This window comes from Sphaeramia orbicularis, chromosome 11, assembly GCF_902148855.1.
Source record: "Sphaeramia orbicularis chromosome 11, fSphaOr1.1, whole genome shotgun sequence".
Lineage (NCBI taxonomy): Eukaryota > Metazoa > Chordata > Actinopteri > Kurtiformes > Apogonidae > Sphaeramia > Sphaeramia orbicularis.
The window spans coordinates 8,376,495-8,394,569 of NC_043967.1; the positions used below are offsets into that span (position 1 = coordinate 8,376,495).

The 18,075-nt window shown below is 37.9% G+C and overlaps 3 protein-coding genes across 4 annotated transcripts; 2 read left to right on the top strand and 1 right to left on the bottom strand.

Moving 5' to 3' along the window:
• The first annotated feature begins 219 nt into the window (after nucleotides 1-219).
• Nucleotides 220-10,834, top strand: LOC115428551 (uncharacterized). Of its 2 annotated transcripts, none has more exons than XM_030147661.1 (3): nucleotides 220-422; nucleotides 2,805-3,327; nucleotides 10,480-10,834. In XM_030147661.1, exons 2-3 carry the CDS (start codon nucleotides 2,816-2,818, stop codon nucleotides 10,616-10,618), a joined length of 651 nt encoding a protein of 216 aa, XP_030003521.1. In that variant the 5' UTR covers nucleotides 220-422; nucleotides 2,805-2,815; the 3' UTR covers nucleotides 10,619-10,834. The 2 variants fall into 2 exon arrangements, with proteins under 2 accessions (XP_030003521.1, XP_030003522.1); XM_030147662.1 differs by lacking the exon at nucleotides 220-422 and adding an exon at nucleotides 491-598.
• Nucleotides 10,835-11,051: 217 nt separating this feature from the next.
• Nucleotides 11,052-13,707, bottom strand: chrac1 (chromatin accessibility complex subunit 1). Its single transcript, XM_030147663.1, has 3 exons — nucleotides 13,483-13,707; nucleotides 13,171-13,297; nucleotides 11,052-12,559 (listed from the first exon to the last, which is right to left on the bottom strand). Exons 1-3 carry the CDS (start codon nucleotides 13,639-13,641, stop codon nucleotides 12,480-12,482), a joined length of 366 nt encoding a protein of 121 aa, XP_030003523.1. The 5' UTR covers nucleotides 13,642-13,707; the 3' UTR covers nucleotides 11,052-12,479.
• A 1,115-nt stretch (nucleotides 13,708-14,822) lies between these two features.
• gatad1 (GATA zinc finger domain containing 1) lies at nucleotides 14,823-17,580 on the top strand. The gene is made up of 5 exons (XM_030147214.1): nucleotides 14,823-15,295; nucleotides 16,399-16,521; nucleotides 16,615-16,674; nucleotides 16,830-17,013; nucleotides 17,091-17,580. The coding sequence occupies exons 1-5, from the start codon at nucleotides 15,116-15,118 to the stop codon at nucleotides 17,279-17,281; spliced, it is 738 nt and encodes a 245-aa protein (XP_030003074.1). The 5' UTR covers nucleotides 14,823-15,115; the 3' UTR covers nucleotides 17,282-17,580.
• Nucleotides 17,581-18,075: the final 495 nt, after the last annotated feature.

The window sequence follows — 18,075 nt, forward strand, 5'->3', positions numbered from 1 at the left end:
AAAAAAAAAAAAGCTCATAAATTCCAAGAGCATCATACCTTCTTCTTCTCCAACCACTCATACAAAAAGTCTGCTGGAAGAAGGATAAGCTGCAAATTGCATCTGCATTAAAGTCTGAGTATGAAGTAGACAGATCTTTGTGTTTCTAGTGTGCCTGTCTGGGGTTTTCACCTCTAAAACAGGCTTTAACTCTGTCAGGCTCCAGTTGCAGTCTTTGGGATACATGGACTGTATTCTGTGCAGAATAGAGGAGGAACTCGTCGCTCCTGGTGTGTTAAAGCACGGGGCCAGTAAATAGTGATTCAGATTCAGATTGCATTTAACAGGCTACAGTCTGCGACTCATTTTTTCCGACCACTTCAGGGAGAAGAGGAAACGCAGCAGCCCGACTCAACCCTTTGTCGCCGGGGTTTCTGTGTAAGGTAAGATTATATCCATTTTACACAAAGCACAAGTGAAAGGACTGGAGATGTTTGGGAGAAGTGACGAAGATTAAGAGTTAGATTAAGTTCTTGTAGGACTTGCACACTTTAATGAACAGCGACAATCGGGGACTTTTCCTCTCCTTTTTGTACATATATTTACTGATTTTTAGCTGGTAAGTAAATATGAATCAGAATGGAATTACCCTTGGAGGACGTATGACAAAAACATGCTGATGTTGTATTTAAAAATGCACGTTGTATTACATTTAAGCATAATGAAAACCACTCAGAATCAGTAAACGTTCTCAGTGCCCGACGGGCAATAATGGAGGTTGCATTGTAACGGTGTACAACACACGTTAAACAGAAATACGCGAATGTCATGGGCGCAGGTTTTGGGCGGACACATTACTTTTGGCATTTTGGCTATGCATCAACTTGTGTCTTTTCTGTTACCTTAATTCACAGTGGAAATGTCTGTATTTTTATCGAGGAAAAAACAAAATTCTGGTTAAAAAAAAATAAATAAATAAAATAGAAAATTCTAGATTTAATTGGACTGTGATAGGCTTTGAGGAACAGTCCAACTTGTTTCATTTAATGTTCACACATACAGTAAACAGGCAGGATTTAGTCCTCTGTCCTCTGTTGTGACTTGTCCTCAGATATAACCTCTGTGCAAGTTTGCATCAAAGATAAATAGGTTCAATGGTATATTTTGACAAAAGTTTCTATTTCCTGCTAATTTAAGGAGCCTACAACCCATTTACAAATTATACTCTATACAAATATGTAATACTATATGCTATAATGTACTAGACATATTAAACACAGCGTAACTAAAAAATAGTCCCGTGCTCTAATATTTTAGCTTTAGACTTATTTAGACCATAGTATTGACAGTATATACAGCATGCATTCACTGTAGAATCATTTCAATAATCTTATTAAATGTCAAAACTTTTACACACATAATATTGTGAACCAAGACTTGATCAACTGAAGCATCCCCAGATCATAACACTGCCCCTATGTTTGTACTGTAGGCACTAGGCATGATGGATAATCAATTCATCCACCTCTCTTCTCGTCCTGATGCGCCCATCACTCTGGAACAGGGTCAGTCTGGACTCATTAGACCACATGACCTTTTTCCATTGAAACACAGTCCAGTACTTACACTCTCCATCAAACTGATGAATATTTAAGAAATGAAAGGCTACTCACTGCATCAGTTAGAATTAAAGAACTTGTGTCCACATGAAATTTTTTAGTCACTGCGGTACTTGTCCAATGGAAAGATCTGAACTATTTGCTATTAGTGACTTTTTTGGGTTGGATAATGCATATTAATATTCACAGAGTCAAAGATGTAAAACCTTGTTTGTCCCATTTTGCCATTTTGTCATTGCAGTAAGATTGGAGTTCTTGGCATGTTCAAAGATCCAAAGTTTCTAACATGTTTTATTTGGCAACTTATTTCTTTATAGAACTATAGCAGAGAGAAAAGTGCCACTTACAATAGTTTTTAGTCAAACTCTTTGTGATGTGGCAAAGTGCCCCAAATTACCTGACTTCACTGTAATTTATGCTTTTATTTCAAGATGCAAGAATGATGAAATAACATTTATTTATTCAAGAACAGCTGTCAATTGTAACTATTTATTTATCATATATAAAGGTAGAGTGGAATTCAATGAAAAGTGCAAATTAAGTGCATCTATTACTTCACCTGTAGGAAAGCATTAGATGAAGCTGGTGTGACTGGATGGATAATGTTATTCAGGACTAGACATCAGGATAGACATCAAGCTCCTGCCCATCCTTGCAATATTTTTATGCAAAACTGAATATGCACATAAATACAGCTGGATGAAAGCACACATTACTGCAGAATAGCACAAGAACTCAGGAGACACTTTAGCATCCTTGTATGTATTTATGTACCATGGGAATTGGAAAGGTTGCATTCAAATAAAATATAACCTATTTGTTCAGACTTTACCTTGCACAAGGTCTAATGTGTAACCAGCAAAGTCTATTGTGTGTATTCATTTATTAAGTCTTCCTCTCAGTACTGGTAACATGTCCAACATTGTCCCACATAAACATATTCTTTGCCTTACACTTGGTTTGTTGGGGTCTGGTCAGAGATAAAGCCACAGTGGGCTTTGTTTTATGGATAAACCTTGTATGAGTATAACAATAGCATACCATGGGGAAATAAGGTCACAGCAGAAACAAATATTTTATGGGTAAGGATTATCTGTCATGATTCCAGTGAATGGTCTTTTTACTCATTACAGCTGTGTGTGTTTCATGAATCTGCTGCTCTGTTTTCCTCAGAGTCTAATAAACTCTGATCTTCCTGTTTTCCAGCCACTTTGGAGATGCTCCAGGAGGCAGGGAGCAGAGCTATGCTCTGCTTATCCTGCTGCCTCCTGTTGGGGCTCTTTGTCCCAGTAGAGTGCACAGAAGGGTCTGGGGAAGCAGACCTGGAAGACTGGGAGTGGGGTTCTGGATCCTCCTTTCTGCACCTGCTCCACAGTTTCCCAGCTGACAGCCCCCTCCTAACAGAAAGCCCAGGGAAGCCAGTCAACTGCAGCCAGCGCTTCTGGTTACCCCCGTCATCTGCCGTGTGCTGGGAGAACATAGCAGGGCCTGAGGAATTTGCCCGGTCCCGTCTGCTGGTTCTCCAGAACAGAGCCGCCCTCCAGGCTGTGTCCACCTCCAGTGGGGTAGAGGAGGGAGGGATCTCATATGACCACCAGGCCAAGGATGAGGTACAGGGGATCCGGACAGACCACCTGAGTGCAGTGGAAACTATGCTGACCATGGAGAAGGTATTCATCTCTTTGGAGGAGAAGAGGAAAGATGGGAAGGAGCAGAATGTCCTGACAAGGTGAAACTTTTAATTCCTTGGTTTATTTCAGTATTCTCTGGGTTAGGATACTCTGTTTTTCCACCCGTATTTCTTTTCAGTTAAATAAAATGCAGACACTTGAAATTAAATGATTGAAGTTCCATGGTCTAGTAGTGTGGTATCTAAGTAATGGATGGATTGAATTTGTGCACTTACTTCCTCTTTAACACTGTAAAAGTGGAAGCATAAATCCATTCTTTTGCTGTCATTTACATCTACATAACAGCACCGCTGGTGTTAATATTTACTATGAAACACCCAGACTCCCCCAATGGTGATGTTTTTATCTTTTAACATGTGATATAACTTGTGGCATTATAATTATTTTATGAAAAACAGCTATTTATCTTGTCTTGTTTGCATGTTATTTATCTTGTTCACACAAGATAAAACTTAATAACATTATAAACAAGTGGTGCCAGGCACAATAAACCCAACACAATAAACTTGCACACATTTCACCCATTATAAGTAAATGGGAAGATTTTTAAAAATCAGAAAAAATTTGAACTTTGACCTACCTTTCCCAAAATGCAGTAACATTTATTCTGGGTCACTGGCAATCTATAAACCCAATTTGTTATGAATTGAACCAATAGTTTTGCTGCTAAAGTGTTAACAAACAAACAAAGAAACAAACAAGTGGTGCCAGGCACAACAAACCCTGCTCCTCGCATGTATTGTAGCTAATTTTGGCATCGACCCAGCTGATGTCATGTCTATGCATGTGCTGATGTCAGCATATCAATTGCCTCTATATATGTGCCAAGTTTGAAGAAAATTGAAACAAAATTGATGTTTTCATAGACATTTGAAATTTTGCTCATTGTAAGTAAATAGGAGTTAAAAAAGTTTTGAAAATTCATTAAAAATTTTAACTTTGACCTTCTTCTCCTAAAGTGTAACCACATCTATTCTTGGTCACTGGCAATGTATAACCCAATTTGGTATGAATGCAGCCAATGGTTTTGCTGCTACAGACATTTGAAATTTCGGCCATTCTAAATAAATGGAAAAAAAAAAAAAAAAAAAAAAAAAAAAAGATTTTAAAAATTCATTAAAAATTTGAACTTTGACCTACTTTTCCTGAAATGTAATCAGATCTATTCTGGATCACTTGCAATCCATAAACCCAATGTAGTATGAATTCAGCAAATAGTTTTCCTGCTAGAGTGTTAACAAACATGCAAAACAAACCAAAAACAATACCCCTTGCCTCCCCTTGGGGGGGTGGAGTAACTATTAGGGTCATCATTGTTAGACATATCTGACTAAATTATATATGCCTTTGCTTATAACCAGTGATAATTTTTTTTTAAACTTCCAAATAATTTTCCAAATAAAAATATTTTCATTTATATAATTTGCAGAAAATGAGCACTGGCCAAAATAGAGATGTTTTCAGGCAATATGTAATGCAAAAAGAAGTTCATATTAATTTTTAATAAGAATACTAATGTTTTCAGTTTTGTTTTTTAGCTTACTGGCCAACAGGCCGTAAGCTATTGTCGTCATGTGGCGTCCGTCAGCGTTGCTGGCGTCTGTCGTCCGTTACAAAAATTTCAATCGTCTTCTTCTCCGAAACTACAATTCCAATTGACTTCAAACTTGGTATACAGCTTCTTTATGATAATGTCAACAAAAATTAGTGAAATTATTTGGATCTGGATCTGATTCTGGATTTGGTGCAACTGAAAAATTTCCCCATTATAAGAGATAGGAAGTGGATCCGTGCAATAACTCAGTAAATATAAATGATATCAAGTTGAAATTTCTACAGTACAGCCCTGATGGGGAGATGACCAAAACATAATGGCCACATGCTGATCAGGATCTTCTTCTGGATCCGGAAACTTACGGAAAATTTAACATGGGCTCTTATGGGGAAAACATTTCACTCATCTTCTTCTCCCAAACTCCAGTTCTGATTGACTTCAAACTTGGTATACAGCTTCTTTATGATGATGTCAACACAAGGTATTCAAATTATTCCAATACGGATCTGATTCTGGATTTGGTGCGACTTTGAAAAATGTTCCCATTATAAGAGATAGGAAGTAGATTGATCAATAAATCAGTAAGTATCAATGCTATCAAGTTGGAATTTAAATTTTTTACAGATCTGATTGGAATATGACCAAAACATGGGCTATTTCTGTAATACAATAAATACATTTAATTGGGTGATAATAAATGGCATCTGGATACATTTCCCAAAGCTTTTAATTTGGCCGGTAAGCTACAGGACCATTGGTCCTATTTTCTTTTCCGCTTTCACTCATAGCTGTCACACATCTTGGCATGATCTCCAACAGTCTTTCATATTGCTGTTGACTGCTTTATGCCAGTCTCTATACAAATACAAATATATGATATATACGAATACAAATATATTGGCTTTGATAATTTGTCAAAGACCATCTTGTTCTTGATGACATTTCCAAGGTTTTCAGTTCAGTTTCAGGTCTGCAACTTTGCAATTATCTCTTACAGATTGAGTGTGTGATATTTAGTGATATCTAGTGATGATGTTGCAGATTTCAACTAACTGAACATCCCCAACCCTTCACCTATAGTGCCTGCAGACAAATGTAGAAGTCCCTCCTTTTGTCTGTTCAGGCCATTCAGGGCTTTGTCTTGAAGGGGACATTAAGTCTAATCCACACTAAAACTAGAAGGCAACAGTAATGCTGGATAACACCTGATATAAAACAAAAATAGAACAATCCACTCTGTAGATTTACACAATTCATTCTAAGGCAATAATAACATGGTTCATACTCACATGTGATTGTAAGTAATTTGCCATTTCCACAATGAAATCCTCATAAATCTTGCACACAGGACCTTTCTTTTATATATATATGTGTGTGTGTGTGTGTGTGTGTGTGTATGTATGTATATATATATATACATATATATATATATATATATATATATATATATATATATATATATATATAGATAGATAGATAGATAGATAGATATAGATATAGATATAGATATATATATATATACAGTACAGGCCAAAAGTTTGGACACACCTTCTCATTCTTTGCATTTTCTTTATTTTCATGACTATTTACATTGTAGATTCTCACTGAAGGCATCAAAACTATGAATGAACACATGTGGAATTATGTACTTAACAAAAAAGTGTGAAATAACTGAAAACATCTCTTATATTCTAGTTTCTTCAAAGTAGCCACCCTTAGCTCTGATGACTGTTTTGGACACTCTTGCCATTCTCTTGATGAGCATCAAGAGGTAGTCACCTGAAATGGTTTCCCAACAGTCTTGAAGAAGTTCCCACAGATGCTTAGCACTTGTTGGTCCTTTTGCTTTCACTCTGCGGTCCAGCTCACCCCAAACCATCTCGATTGGGTTCAGGTCCGGTGACTGTGGAGGCCAGGTCATCTGGCGCAGCACTCCATCACTCTCCTTCTTGGTCAAATATCCCTCACACAGCCTGGAGGTGTGTTTGGGGTCATTGTCCTGTTGAAACATAAATGATGGTCCAACTAAACGCAAACCGGATGGAATGGCATGTCACTTCAGGATGCTGTGGTAGCCATGCTGATTCAGGTTGCCTTCAATCTTGAATAAATCCCCAACAGCGTCACCAGCAAAGCACCCCCACACCATCACACCTCCCCCTCCATGCTTCACGGTGGGAACCAGGCATGTAGCATCCATCCGTTCACCTTTTCTGCGTCGCACAAAGACACGGCGGTTGGATCCAAAGATCTCAAATTTGGACTCATCAGACCAAAGCACAGATTTCCACTGGTCTAAGGTCCATTCCTTGGGTTTCTTGGCCCAAATAAATCTCTTCTGTTTGTTGCCTCTCCTGAGCAGTGGTTTCCTAGCAGCTATTTGACCATGAAGGCCTGATTCACGCAGTCTCCTCTTAACAGTTGTAGAGATGTGTCTGCTGCTAGAGCTCTGTGTGGTATTCATCTGGTCTCTAATCTGAGCTGCTGTTAATTTAAGATTTCTGAGGCTGGTGACTCAGATGAACTTATCTTCAGCATCAGAGGTGACTCTTGGTCTTCCTTTCCTGGGGCGGTCCTCATGTGAGCCAGTTTCGTTGGAGCGCTTGATGGTTTTTGCGACTGCACTTGGGGACACATTCAAAGTTTTTGAAATTTTCTAGACTGACTGACCTTCATTTCTTAAAGTAATGATGGCCACTCGTTTGTCTTTACTTAGCTGATTGGTTCTCGCCATAATATGTATTCTAACAGTTGTCCAATAGGGCTGTCAGCTGTGCATCAACCTGACTTCTGCACAACACAACTGATGGTCCCAACCCCATCAATAAGGCAAGAAATTCCACTAAGTAACCCTGATGAGGCACAGCTATGAAGTGGAAACCATTTCAGGTGACTACCTCTTGATGCTCATCAAGAGAATGCCAAGGGTGTGCAAGGCAGTCATCAGAGCTAAGGGTGGCTACTTTGAAGAAACTAGAATATAAGAGATGTTTTCAGTTATTTCACACTTTTTTGTTAAGTACATAATTCCACATGTGTTCATTCATAGTTTTGATGCCTTCAGTGAGAATCTACAATGTAAATAGTCATGAAAATAAAGAAAATGCGAAGAATGAGAAGGTGTGTCCAAACTTTTGGCCTGTACTGTAAATATATATATATATATATATATATATATATATATATATATATATATATATATATATATATATATATATATATATATGTTGGGGGCAGTCATGGCTCAGGTGGTAGAGTGGGTTGTCCAATAACTGAAGGGTTGCCAGTTTGAATCCCGCTCTATCCTAGTCAGTCTGTTGTGTCCTTGGGCAAGACACTTTACCTTCCTTGCCTCCAGTGCCACTCACACTGGTGTATGAATGCGTATGAATGTTTGGTGGTGGTCAGAGGGGCCGTAGGCGCGAATTGGCAGCCACGCTTCTGTCAGTCTGCCCCAGGGCAACTGTGGTTACATATGTAGTTTACCACCACCAGAAGGATAATGTGAGAGCGAATGAATAATTGATCAATAACGTAAAGTGCTTTGGGTGTCTAGAAAAGCGCTGTATAAAATCTAATACATATATATATATATATATATATATATATATATATATATATATATATATATATATATATATATATATATGTATAGTTGTAGATGCATTAACATCATAGTTTGCAAATACTCACAGTTCAGTACAAGCTCTACTGTGGCAAAGTAAGTTAGGTTTTTCCAGTAAATACTGACTCAAGCCCAGCTGTAGAGCTACTCCTAAATTGTTGTTAATGAGGGAATCAGGATTCCTGGTTCAGTGTTACTGGTTTGGTGGACAAATAAAACTGCTGAAATGCCAAACAAAGCAGAGTGGAAATCCTGACCAGGCTGGTGCATACAATGAAGTCATTTCAAGTGTTTTCCAGCAGTCATCTGTCTGGACATCTGGCTGGGACAAGAATCTGGCACTACAACAGCTGCAGAACACCAACATGCAACAGTGCTTTCCCTCCAGTAGGTGTAAGAGAACAACTTAATTTATCATAAAGGTTCAGTTTGTAAGGTTAACAGGGATTCAGAAGGATCTAATTGAGAAGGGAAAATAATACTCATATATTCATTAGTCTCTAATCATAAAAAATGAGAAACATTGTTTGTTTCCTTAGAATTAGCCGTGTATATCTACAGGAATGTGTCTTTCTTGTTTCATCTGTGCATCCAGTGTTAAGGTGCATTACTGTCAATTACTGTTTTAGAGTGTAATAGAGTTAAAATCCTCCTAAGTAAAAAGCCCAGAGTGAGCAAAATAAATCCTATGTGCTTTTCCATTATTATTTTTGAAATTTTGTATTTACAAATGTTTATGGAGACACTCGCTTGAGGTAGTTTTAATCTTTTTTGAAAAAGTTTTTTTTTTTTAATTGAATTTGACAGTAGGCATTTAATTTATGACTGAACACCTGACTGATTCCAACATCTTCCTAAATATTCCAGTAAAGCACAAAACCATACCTGATAGTAGAAACAGGTCCACTTTGTACACTCCTAAGACAAAAAAGGCTTAGTTTTGCATACCAGCAGTCATGTGTGATGGAGCCTAGGATGCTACCTTCTGATGACACCACAAAAACTAATTTATTCACTGAAAACCTGCATGTGCACCTGCATCCACATTTTCTTTGTCCTTTCATTATTCAGTAGCTAAACCCAGTTTACATAGACACAATTTGCAAATTTGTTGCATACTTTTTGCAAGATTCCAGACACATTCTCACTGTCTAAATCACATTTTCTCTCTATACATGAGCTGCGAGATGACAAACACAGGTGGCAAAAGTCAAACTCAGGTACAGCGCTGTTGTCAACTCAAAACTGAATAAACCTGTGTCAAATTATAATACAGCAAATACAAAGATACAGAAGAGAGTTGTTCAAGACAATGCAAACTCTGAAAGAATCAGCAGTGTCAGCCTTTCCATCACTGACCGTGTCCTCCAGCACAACAAGATTGGAATGAACCCACTGTACAGAGTACCCTTTGTACACAACTCACAAAGGGTGAAAGAGTTATGGTTTCACTATGTGCAAATAAGTGTGCACTCAGACACTTTCTATGCTGATGCCTGCAGTACAAGTCCATACCAGCCTACTGTAACTTTACACAGAGCACTTGAACTGGATTCCATGGAAAGACCCCATGAATACATTTATGTAAATGAGGCTGGGTTCAGTCTGGTAAAGAGAAGAAACACAGGAACATCACTGGCCAATGCGCTGTAGTGGAATAGATGAATATGGTATCAACTCAGTTTTAAAGATGCACAGTATTTTTCAGTGTTTAAATGTTATGTACATTTCATCAACAGTTTTTTGCCATTTTATGAAATGCTAAACATAGAAGCAGAATGCAGTGTTTTCCATTTTGCTGTGTAGTGTGTAATGACTGCTCTGTGTAGTCTACATGTTGACTGGTTGTGTGTCTGATATGAAACCAGTGTTTTGAGTACAGGTAAAATGGTTTTTAGGCAATAAGTCTGAAAGTGCCAGAGGAGTAAGAGGCTTTGTGAAAGTATGTTGAAATTTGTGTTTTGTTTGTAGTTTCATTCAGAAAATGTCTTTGGTTGTCATCATTTTCAGCATGAAGCAGCATCTTACCAATACAAGGGCCGCCATCGATGGCAGAGAACACATGGCAGACATCCTGGAGCAGCAGATTTCTACTCTGGAGATGACTCTGCTGAACATGCAGCTTCGTATTAACAAACTCATCCAGTAACAGTCATTGACCTGCTGCTGTTTTTGTTTTAAACCTGAAATATGTTAATATATTCCTGTATTGTATCATAATGTAGAAAATGCATGCATAGGGTGAAATGTTTTAGTTTGTGCTATGAAAACATGTGATATGCACCTTATAATATCAATACATCTACTCAAGTACAATGTATGACTCTGAATCAGCATGGACCAATAAAGCACACATTATCAGGGAGCATGTGCCAGTTACATCTAATTGTCTGTTTCCAGTTTGCAAACATAGTCCACATGGAGATTTCAGTCACATTAACTGCTTCTAGTAAAACCACCAGATCCTTGTGAATCTTGGAGTCAAAGAATAAAGCAAGTGTTTCACAGATCTTTCAAAGACCATAAAATGTGTCCTACAGGTGTTAGAAAGCTGTTTGTATCTCAAAAAGATGACCATCAAACATGAATCTTTATTTTAATATCAAATCTAAAATCTGTAAATACATGAGAAAGATGCCTTGTACAGTGGTCAGCTGTTATATACATTTAAATATCCATTGGCTGAGTGAAATTTCATCAGGAAAACAGACACCACATGTTCAATTGCTTCCCAGTTTCACTGGAAAAAAAGAGGTATTTGTATTTTTGATTAGCTCACACAGCTTCAAGTATTTAATATCATCCTAGTCACAATTCAAGCATGACAAAATATTTGAAAAATACCACATGTATCAATAACATTTAACAGCACCTCTAAAATATTTATCCAATCCTGTTTTTTGAAGAAAATAAGACGTTTGGAGTTGACACGATCTTCTGCTGTGTGGGATGAATGCACAGACTGAGGACAAAAGGAACCACAAGTAAAAAATACAACCAATTCTCTGTTGATAGATGGGTCAATTTTTTAAGATGCTGCTACCACAAACTCCCCAGTTGTGAAGTGTTTAGTAGCAACATCAGTATTGTAACCTACAACAAAATATTTCAAGTGTAGTGATCACCTGTGCAGAATAATTAAACCATTATGAATGGTCTTACGCTACTTTTTTGGATAACTGCTAAATTGTTGTAATTTTTTACTGTTGCATCTTACGGTTAATTATAAAAAAAAAATGACAATACATCTTTACTTAATTTCACATTTTTGATTATCACTGTCATCTGCACCACTTTCCCCAACATGCTCCTCTACAGTGGTGAAGTCCTGCCCCTTCTGGGTCTGCTCTATGGGAACTTAAAGCCGAAAAAAATTTGAGATGCACCAGTAGTGAAGTTCTGGACCAAAACTGATGTTTAAAGTAACTATTTATATATTAGTGCATCCTTTTTGTAGTTGACAGTGAGAAAGCCTGTATGAATTATGCCTAACCTGGTGTAACGACCAGTGATTTATTTCTGATGGAAGATGACACATATTGAGAAGTTGTTGACCGTATTTCTGCATCGTTAACATGACCGGACTTGAAGTGATTTTCACCTCTTTTAATATCATTTCATTCCTCTTAAAAGACCAACAAGAAATGTGTTAAAGCAACCTCCTTATGTTGTGTTAAATGAGATGAAATGTACTGAGCCGTCATGGAATTTCAACATCTTAACTACAAACTACAACTAAAATCCTCATTTCAACTGACAAACATATCTGAAATTCATGGCTTAATTCAAATAGAATTGAAAAATGATTTGTCTCTTGCCATTGACTGCCACAGTTTTTTTTTTAAAGACTGAAGTCCCATGTGTCATAGTGTAAGGGGCAGGACTCTGTTACTTTACTTGATTTATGAGCACTGTGGATGTTCAAGGTGTCTCTTCAACCACACACTTCACTCTCAGTGAATGGCAGGATGTGTACATTTTAAATACAAAACAGTTTCATGAGTGTCCCTTTAATAGTCGGCTTCCTCTTCTTGCATTTGCTCCAAAGATTTAAGATAATCTCGAGCCAAGATCTTCTTAGGGAGAATATCTGTTGGTGAGAAAGAGACCATTACACTACATGAGAATGATTTTATCTGTCACAACTATTATGTCACATTTATGACAACTGTACAATATCATATACTCCCTAGAACTGAGAAAAACTATGGCTATGCAGAATGTAAAAACCTCAAGCCATTATGTGCTGTGAAAAACAGTACTGCTGAATATTAACTTAAGAGGAGGCTGTAATGTTCACAGCCTAACCATGAAAAATGAATTCCAGATTGACAAATCCAGTCAAACCATTCAAGACAAGACTTGACACTTCTCAACTGCGACAAAGTAGTTAAGAGTCAACATTTGTAATAATGACTTGCTTTTTTTCTTATGTGCAAATGCGAGGCAGAACACGGGCAAAAGACACATGAAGTATTGATTTTAATAAATAAATAAGCTGTATGTAAATTAATGACTCGATATAGGAAAAAAAAAGTGGATACTTCAAGTATACAATAAACAGCTTGTAGAAGGGCTGATGTGTTAAAAATACAGGTGTTCGGGCTGTCGATCTGATCTGATACAGATTTTTAAATTGAATGGAGAGTAAACCAGTGCTGTATGAATAACAGACTGTTCACACAGTAACTCGTGTCTTACCTGTGAGAAAATGGAAGGTCTCGGTCTCCTCCGCGGTGTTAGCTAGGTCGCTGTATGACAGACTGTTGGTTTCCTTCCCGGAGCCGTTGTTGAATGAAGACACAGCCAGATGCTGCACAAACAGCTCCTTCAACAACAAGTCGAATCGTTAAATAAAGCAATTTTAAAGCCAGCCAGACAAACAAAAACTAACTGGAGACGCTAACAGTTAGCCCGGGAGCTAACAGAGAGGTAATCTCCTGTTAGCGGGTGGATGAAATGAAGTTAGCATGGCTCACTGCAGCGATAGTTTAGCATCAAAGTGTAGCTTACTGTAGCCTTGGTGGTGAGAAACAGAGCGTCCTGGTTGATACTGGAAACATCAGGGGAGCTCTTCATTATTAACCTCACTCTGGAAATCGGGAGCGAGATATTCTTCTTGTTACTTGGCGATTGGTCATCCTTGTCAGAAGTGTTTTGAGACATCTTCATGAAAACACGGCGCCAGACTGGCGGAACTTAACGTATTGTTTTGAACTATGCCGCATTTCTTCTTCATCTTTTAATTAATAATGGATTGGAGGTCTATAAAATGAGTTAGCGCCACCTCCTGGAAAGGAAAACAGCCGCTATCCCTTTTTGTAGACAGTTCTGAACCATATAAGAGCATTCAAACTCCTACGAACAGGTTTTCATATTATGAAAAAATTGCAGTCAGTCATATTATAATTGCCACCGAATACTAAAATTGCTACTCATCATGTACTCATTACTATAGTAGCACCGTGTTTTTGGAAAATAATGAAACTATGCATATCTGAAATGTCCAGTTTAACTAGATTAAACTCTATTAGAGATATATGCAGTTATATATGCAGTTCATACACTTAGTCTTATTATTAAATGCTACAGCAGCCAGCAATCTACTCTCTCATCTGACATCCCATGGCATAAAACAGATATGTATAAATGGGTCTAAATTTATTACATTTTTTTCAGTTTTTTTCAGCCCTGCGATGAACTAACTGGTGACTCCTACAGGGTGCACCCCGCCTTCGCCCATCAGTAGGTGGGAAAGGCTACAGCAACCCCCGTGACCTTAGTGAGGATAAAACGGGTTCAGAAAAGGAATGAATGAATGAATGAATGTCAAATTTTGTATCAATAGATGTAGTATAAAATTAACATTTTTAAAAAAACATTTATGCAGGAAAACCTTCTATAAGATTGCCTCTGCTCAATTTTATTTTTAAGGTTTACCATTTTATACAATCAGATTTTTACATCCTCTATGGACAGCTCAATGTACTTTTAGTTGTAATATTTTTATTATTTTTGACACAGTTCTGTTATATGATATGATACAACATGATATATTTTCTTACACTTTTTAGTTGTATAAAAAGTATCATGTTGTTCATAAAAGTATCATGTTGTTCATACGTGCCTTTGAGGAAAATAACGTTTTTGAATTGAAATTAAAATAATTTTTTGTTTTGTTTTTGTTTTTTTTTTCTTAAGTTTTTGAATTGAAATTAAATGAATTTTGTGATTTCTTGAATAGTTAACAAATGTTACATTAAAGGACGCGAATACTTTAGATCAGGATACATCTCAGTTAAGACCAGTGGTGGCGCTGTAAATTGTTTCTCAAACCACCACTCACAGAAGAAGAGACGATGACAGACACCAACGAAGAAGAATGTAGCGCTAAAAAATGGCTACGTTTTGGCCGCACAAATCAATAATTCACTTTTCTCCATAACGGTGTCATGAATGCGGCAAGTAGCGTGATGTAAAAATCAGCAGTGTGAAAGTAGCGTAGTCAAAACTAGGAATTGCCATTTTGTCCTTAGTTTAATTTGTTAAAGGCAGCATAAGGAACCGATACAACGACTCTCTTCTCATTGTTTACCCTCTTCTTCGTTTTATTGACCCCAGCGTCGTTTTTTCGTGAGCTCTAAAAATGCCGCTGGGGTTAAAACCGTGCTGTGCGGTCTGCAAGACTAACTCTTCGTCCATGTGGAAGAAAGGAAACCAAGGAGAAATCCTTTGCAACAGCTGTACAGGAAAGAGCAGTAGCGGCGGAGCTTCAGGTCCCTCCTTGTCCTCCAATGTACAGCCCAGCAACGGCGGCGGCAAACAGGCCAGTACCTGATCCGAACCTGCTCTGAACCGTTGAGGTTTGAGCAGTAACATATCTGTGGAAGGAATGTCATATGGGTTTCATCTGTGAACGTCATGGTTTTATTGTTTTATAGTTCTCCTTGACTATTCGTAGTTGTTCATTTGACAAACATGATAACTAGGGATGCACCGATACCACTTTTTTCCAGACAGAGTACAAGTCCTTACATTTGAGTAGTTGCCGATACCGAGAACCGATACAAGTACTTAATAATCCCATTCCAGTTCTTAGTTCCTTTTGTAAATGTGCTTTATTGTCGTTGTCATTAGTCTGACTGGAAAAAAAGTGCTGCTACTGACATTTTATGTGTTGGAATGAGCGTTTCTCAATTAATCCACCAGGGGGCGCCGCTCTGAATTAACCATACTGGACAAATACCACAAAGAAGAGGATAGTTTTTTTTGAGAAGAAGAAAGTCAGCAATAACAAACATGGAGATGACAGAGGCAACACTAATATGATACTAATATTGCAGCCTTTTTGCTCGTAAGGTTTAAAAGCTAAGCTTCAGCAGGTAGAGAAGATAAATGAGCCATAAGTTTCGTTTGCACTTCTGCTGGTCGCGGTCCGCACTGCTCTGCACACCCGCTGGTATTCTCTGTCTGCATATGCATCCTCCAGCACCTGGAAAACAGATGGAATGTATGCAGAGGACAGACAGAACGCTGCGTCCGTATCTGTCTGTGTCTTTAATGTTACTTGCAGTCAGCATTACTTTTATCACCATCATCTGTTTTGAAAAATCTCCACACTCTTCACACTCCCCACACATTATTCCACCACCGCGTACCTGCTGCACTGAACTGTGAATGTCACATGGCCTTAAATGGTATTGGAGCATTTGTATTGGATATCTTTTACTAGTACACGCACTGAGTATCGGAGCCGATGCCCAATACTCGTATCGGTATCGGAGCATCCCTAATGATAACTTGTTAAAATACCAAAAGGGGCAGTCATTGCAGACCTTGGATGGTATAAAGAAAACAAGATTTTTTTTAATGATCAAAAATGTGTTTGGAAGTACAGCTGGGTGGTCACTTAGTGTGTCTTCTCTCCAGTCAAAGCAGGAGATTCACAGGAGATCAGCAAGGTTGAGAAGCACCAAATATAAAGCTCCTGCATCTGAAAAGAAAGTGTCAACAAAAGGGAAGGGGAGGAGACACATATTCAAACTAAAGAATGTAAGTTAGAGATGCTTTTGATCAGAATACAAAGTACTTTTTTCTTACACTGTATGTTAATTTATTAATCTGAGTATGTGATGTTTTTTTCAGCCCATTAAAGCTCCAGAATCTGTTGCAACAATTATCACATCTGAGTCCGTTTTCTACAAGGTGTGGAGTTGTTTCATGTTTTCTATTTTTATAACAACTTCATGGACTTGAATGATCTCTTACCTTTCTTTTTAGCACTGTTGCTGTTTGTCTGTTTTGTTTTTCTTAATGAACTCGTTGAGAGGACAGTTGAAGGACTAACTGTGTGTGTTCAGGGTGTGTACTACCAGACAGGGGATGTGATTAAAGTAACAGATGAAGAGGACGGAAAGCCGTACTACGCCCAGATTCGTGGCTTTGTCCAGGACCAGTACTGTGAAAAGAGTGCTGCTCTGACCTGGTTAATCCCCACTCAGGCCAGTCCCAAGGACCAGTTTGATCCAGGGACATATATTGTTGGTAAGAGACAACAGACTGATGCATTTTCTATTTTAAAGTTATCTGTGTGCATTTAAGAATGGTGTTCTTCCACTTAGGTCCAGAGGAGGATCTGCCCAGAAAGATGGAGTATCTGGAGTTTGTATGCCATGCCCCCTCTGAATATTTCAAGTCAAGGAGTTCTCCATTCCCTACCATTCCCATCCGTCCAGAAAAAGGCTACATCTGGACCCATATAGGACCCACACCAGCTCTCACAGTCAAAGAGTCTGTCAGTGGCAGCAGTTAATAGGTCTCTGAGATAACGGGCTGTTCTTTTTAGACAGATGTACATTCCTGGGCATAAAAATTGGGGACCTTTTTCTTTTTACTTTTTCTTTTTTTTTTTTTTTTTTTTGACCAGGAAATGTACTGTATGTACATTAATGTATAAAAGGAAAAATGACTGCTGGAAAGCCCAGTTTTTATATCTGATTGAAGACACAATTTGTAATTTGATACCAAGGAAAACAGATGCTACGACAAGGAACAGTGATTCTTCAGTCACACCAACTGCATTGGAATAAAAAATGGCTTAATTTTAAAGCATATTGGGTCTTTTTTTCACCACTTTCCTTCTTCTAGTTTTTGTTTGCACTGCCTTTTTCTGTTTGCACACACTCGGCATGTTACCACTGATGTGTGTAACAGGACTTTAACTGCACTTTCATTTTGTCTATCGTTAAAAGTATTTATGTGTTTTAACAGCTGTAAGTATGCATAGACTAGAATAGCAGTGTTCCAGTGCCAGAAACTGTCTAGTTGGTTTATACTGCAATTATAAGTTAAAATGCTGCGGAAGTACCAGAGCTGATGCACAGTAGCTCAGATATTTACAGTAGTAGCCTCATTTTGATTCTGTTCATGAGGTGCTGAATCAGTGTGATAATACAGAACCCTGATGAGTCTGATATGCAAGTTTTCCTGTACTATTATAAGACCAGCATAATATATAATGTGGGGGGAAAAAAATTAAACACCAAACACCTTTTCCCTGATCTAGTACTTGTAGTTGGTCTCCAGTAGACAGGAAAAGTAGTAAAA